Source organism: Microtus ochrogaster, linkage group LG5, assembly GCF_000317375.1.
Source record: "Microtus ochrogaster isolate Prairie Vole_2 linkage group LG5, MicOch1.0, whole genome shotgun sequence".
NCBI lineage: Eukaryota > Metazoa > Chordata > Mammalia > Rodentia > Cricetidae > Microtus > Microtus ochrogaster.
Genome location: NC_022031.1, coordinates 17,139,522 through 17,144,952, shown reverse-complemented (window position 1 = coordinate 17,144,952; position 5,431 = coordinate 17,139,522). Strand labels below are relative to the sequence as shown.

Genomic DNA, 5,431 nt, shown 5'->3' with positions numbered 1-5,431 from the left:
CACACGCACACACAGCAGGCAATGTAAAAGACTGAAAATCTGTTATTCCTCAGAATAATTAAAAAAATAATTTAACAGAATTGTTTCCTGAGATAACTATAAACATCTTTTAGAGTTTTGAGGGTCACTTAAGACTTCAGAAATGATTAAAAAAAACCCCAAAACCCAGAAAAATCAATACCAAAACAATGACAGAACTCCATCAATATTCAGAAGAGTTAACTTTTCATTAAAGTAATTCCCAGAAGTTTTCTTTTTATTACTACCCTTGACCTCCCTACTTTGTTGTTGTTACAAAGGAGAAGAATTCCTTGAGAAAAAGATAACAACAAACAAACTCCAGAATGAATGGATAAAAACAAACCAACCCCCCAAAGTAACAAAAAACCAAAACAAAGAAACAAATACCTTAAGCCAAACAAAGGACAAGAATTCTGTAAGAAAACTTTTGCTTCATAATGATTTGGCTGCCTATATGACGTAAAGGTGGAGCAGGAGCAAGGCCACAGTGCCCTGACCCGCAGACACAAGTGTGAGCTCTGCAGCATACAAAACAACCAACCCAATGTGCAGCCACTCTCTTCTTGTGGATGTGGTGCAGAACCAGAGCTCTGCGCACAAAAGGGAGTCTGACCCATGAGCCGCTTCTCTCCACCGGAGGAGCAGAACGAGGCATTTCCAACATAGATGGCTCCAGTGGCCAAGATAACTTCATCTTCCCTCCTCCCTTCTTCCTAGGAACAATCTTTTGTGTTTGTTTTATGCTCAAAGACAATTTAATTAAGGGCAAAGAGCAAACAGCACAGGTGTGAATCCTGGCAGGCACCAGGAGGAGGTGCAGGGAAGCCCCGCCTTTCAAGTTTGGCAAGGGATAGCAACAGCTTATGAAAAAAAGGGAAACATCACCCCAAGAGTGGAAATGGGCTAGTGAGCTGACGGAAGAGCCCCCCAAACCCTACAGAACAATGTGAAAACAGACACCAGTGAGTTGGCTTACAGCTGCCCAAGTGCTCTCTTCCTTCTGCCTGTATCACACTGAACTCAAGGTTTTGTGGCAGCAAGTGAGTCTTTTCAGCCTGTGCAGTCTGGGCGCCAGAGGGCCACACTCTCATCTCCCAAGTTATCAGAGACCACATCCCAAGGAAGGAATCAGGAAGGAAAATATGGGATACTAAAATGATGCAGAAAGGAGAATTTTAGCATAAAGACTTAAGAGAGAATCTTCTCTATTTGGTAAATTTAAGAAATCTTTTTTTTTTGGGGGGGGGGATTTTCGAGACAGGGTTTCTCCGTAGCTTTTTTTGGTTCCTGTCCTGGAACTAGTTCTTGTAGACCAGGCTGGCCTCGAACTCACAGAGATCCGCCTGCCTCTGCCTCCCGAGTGCTGGGATTAAAGGCGTGCGCCACCACCGCCCGGCTTTAAGAAATCTTAATGTTTCAGAACTGTTTAGTTGAGGAAAAGGGTAAGCATGCTTTCATAAGCCTTCCCCCTCAAAGATCTAGTAGGGGCCGGCTCTCCTTGTACTCCATGTGGCCAGCCCTATAACGGGGGACTTGGTGTTTTCTCTGAGACTCCTAGATCTTTGAGCTGAGCTTTCTACTTTGCCTAACGTCCTCTACAATTTCAAAGTGTGAATTTAAATTTACACATGTCTTTTTAAAGGTCCAAGCAGATGACACTTGGGCATCTCTTAAATTGCAGCTGACTGAACCACAGGGAACCAGGATTTACCGTCTGCAGATACTGAGAGGAGCAGGCAGGACCTGGCATGCAGACGCTCACCTGTCTCTAGTTGCTTTGGCAAGTTTGTCTTCTGACTTCCGGTCGTGTGTTTCTAAACCCAACATGAAACTCCCTCGTCCCAGCTGGGCCTCCGACTGCTCTAACTTTTCAGACAAGTCAAACACCTGGCCAGTAGTATAGTCTGCGTTCTGTGGAGAAAATGGCATCCCGTCATTATACGGAACAAGATCACCATGAAAAAACGTTCTTTTTGTTTTTGCCCAGGGCTAAGACTGCCTTCAGGGACCATGTACCTTATAAAGCCCTCCACTAGAGAGTTACACTTACAGCTTTTGTATTTGTTTTGAGATAGGGTTTTGCTGGCTGCCCGTTGGCCTTACTCTGCTGAGCAGATGGCACTACAGGTAGACCACGCATTCTGTCCAGCCCCTTACCCCCGCTGTCCAAACACCTACCCACCCATACCCTCTCGTTTGTTGAGAGTCTCACTGTGTAGCCCTGGCTGGCCTGGAACTCAGAGATCTGCCTGCCTCTGCTTCCCAGTGTTGGGATTAAAGGTCTGTATCACCATACATGGTTAAAAACTGAATCTCCAGCCCCATGCCCCCGGCCAAGACAGGGTTTCTCTGTGTAACAGCCCTGGCTGTCCTGAAACTAGCTCTGTTGATCAGGCTGGCCTTGAACTCAAAGAGATCCACCTGCCTTATGCAGAGTGCCTCAGTGCACTTAGTGATGCTTACAGTGCCACTGCCACCACGTCACACTCAGGCTCAGCTAAAACTGGACGTGAGGCCCATGCCTGTATCTCAGCACTCAGAAGTTAGGGTCGTCCTTGGCTACACAGTAGCAGCAAAGCTGGTCTGGACCACAGGAAACAAAACTGCTCCTAAGTTCTAAATACATACCTATGAAATACACACCCAGCGAACCACATCAGATTTTAATGATGTATCAGGAAAGACCGAGTTAATGTTTTCTTTGCCTGGTATTTGTAATGATCTTCAGATTAATTTTCAGGATCTCTTTTTCCATTTTAATCCCCACGCTCCTCAAATAGTTGCTTTTCCTCCAGCCCAGCAGTGAGCCCCTGCGTTGGCCTGCTCCTCAAATTCATTGCTCTGGCCCACTGCATATCTTAAGGAAGAGCATGTGGTCTAAGCAAAGCTGGGCAAACCCAGGAGACACTGCCTGAGAAAAGGCACAGATATGCAGGTAGGCTGTTGCCTTCTGAGCATTAAGCACAAAGGCCGTGAGGCCAGAAGCTAAAGCTGCCAACTGTTTTCAAAATGCAGACTGAACATGAGGCTTGCAAAGCCAAAAGAAGCTGTGACTCTGCATCACTTGGGGAGTTCCTTCCCTGACTCGGTATCCTGCTATTTCTAACCATGGCAGTGGTTCTTAACCAGCTAAGACTGTGACCCTTTAATACAGTTCCTCATGTTGATGACCCCAACCATAAAATTATTTCATTGCTCCTTCATAACTGTAACTTTGCTACTGTTATGAATCATAATGTAAATATCTAATATGTGACCCCTGTGGGATTGCAACCCAAAGGGTGAGAAATACTGAACTATACTGTTAAGTGTCAGAGACTCACCTGCTATCTGAGGCAACAAACACAGCCCTGTTTTTCCTCTACTAATCTCTTTAAGGTGCAAGCAGATCTTACCCCAATCTGGTATTCTATTTGATATTTAGGTTTGGTGGTCTCGGTGGTGGTTTGAATGGAATTGGCCCTCATTATCTCATAGAGAGTGGCCCTCTTAGGGGGTGTGGCTTTGTTGGAGGAAGTGTCATTGTAAGGGTGTGGCCTTGAGGTTCGCTATGCTCAGGACAGTGCCAAGTGTCTCAGTTGACTTCCTGTTGCCTTCTGGTCAAGATGTAGCGAGCACCACACTTGCCTGCACATCTCCATGCTTCCCATCATGATGACAATGGACTGAACCTCTGAAATTGTAAGTGAGTCACCCCAGTTAAATGTTTTCTTTCTAAGAGTTGCTGTGGTCATGATGTCTCTTCACAGCAACAGAAACGCTAACTAGGACAGTCTCTCTGGTCCATGACACCACTGAATTGCCCAGCATCCACATCTAACTTGGTGGAGAATCTTGTTACAGCTTTGATGTATCTTTCTGTGAATTAAGTTTCAAATATTAAACAGCAGCTTTTTTTCTTATTTTTTTTTTTTTTTAGTTTTTTGAGACAGGGTTTCTCTGTAGCTTTGGGGACTGTCCTGGAAATAGCTTTTGTAGACCAGGATGGCCTCGAACTTAGGGAGATCTGCCTGCCTCTGACTCCTCCCAGCCCTCAGTCCTGGAATTAAAGGCCTGCACCACCACTGCCAGGCATTAAAGAACTTTTAAAACCTAGTTAAAATTCAAATTAGTTAGGTGTAATGGCACTTATCCAGGATCTGAACAATTAAGCACCTGAAACCAGAGGTCAGTAGGATGGCTCAGTGTGTACAGGTGCTTGCTGAGTCTAACAACAGGGGTTTGGTACCTGGGACCCACATGGAAGGATAAAACTGACACTGCTGGGTTACCCTTGACCTTCGAATGCCTGAGCTGACCTTGAGTTTGAGTCTACATTAGGCTTCCAAAGAACAAAACAAACAAAATTCAAAGTAAACAAGTACAGTACTTACAGTGAGCAAGCTCGAGGAACTCAGGGTATTCACCCAGTATTTATTCCACAAGAGCTCAAGTAGTTTACGATCCAAAGAGGATTTGAAATATGAGACTTCTAAGGCATAGTATCTGCAAAACAAAGTATACATTGGGCAAGTGGGAAAAATACACTGTTATATTCCATACAAGTCCTGGTTACATTTAAGCAAATTATATTTTATATTCAGATAATCATATAGCTTAACAATAGGTTCCTTTGTTTTCAGGTGGCATGGCTCTAAATCTGTCTACTAACCTTTCTTCACACACACGCACGCAAGCTTCTATAGTGCCCCCAAATTTCTAAGAAGCTAGTAACAATCAGAATTATTAAATAACAGTGTAGATTTGTATTCTGAGTTCAGCAGTTCTATAACAGGTTCTAAAGGAGCCGCCCTCCAGGGTCAGCTGTAAGTTCTCAACCTTAGTAAACACATGAGCAGTGACACACGGATCTCCTACTTCTTCCTTTTTTTGAGTTAGGCCCTTGTGTTTCTTTGAAAAGTGCACCTTAAAGTAGGTCCCAAGTTGCCTGGAGGAACTACTGCTTTGAAAGGCGGTTCATTTATAATCATGAAGTACCAGAGAAAATTTGGTTAAATATCTGAAAAACATATTATCATTATTGAAAGACAAAGTCTTGATATATAGTCCTGGCTAAGCTGGAACTCACTACGTAGGTTGTCCTCAAATGTCCAGAGATTCCCCCATCTCTGCCTCCTAAGTGCTGGGTTAAAGGTGTGCGTGACCATGACTGACCTTTCTTAAAGTAATAAGATATTTAAATCTATTCTATAATGTGTTCTATAAACCAATGGATATAGGAAGCACAAGAAACTCCTTTGAGAAATTCATCGTTAAATCAAAGTTAACTATGATAAAATACACTCACCAACAGTGACTGGTGCTACAGGGTACGTATAAAACAGCCACCTACCACTACACTAGAGACTCTAGTTCTCCTAAGAGTAGAACTTTGCCAGGCTGTGGTGGTGCACAACTTTAATCCCAGCAC

At 43.9% G+C, this 5,431-nt stretch overlaps 1 protein-coding gene across 1 annotated transcript in view; it reads right to left on the bottom strand.

Annotated features, from left to right (window-relative positions):
• The window catches only part of Cops5 (COP9 signalosome subunit 5), a 19,560-nt gene that overhangs the window by 1,360 nt on the left and 12,769 nt on the right, over positions 1-5,431 (bottom strand). The window contains exons 6-7 of the mRNA XM_005361887.2: positions 4,395-4,506; positions 1,784-1,932 (exon numbers count right to left, since the gene is read on the bottom strand). Of these exons, the coding sequence (XP_005361944.1) occupies positions 1,784-1,932; positions 4,395-4,506 (261 nt within the window). The remainder of the gene's footprint in view (positions 1-1,783; positions 1,933-4,394; positions 4,507-5,431) is intronic.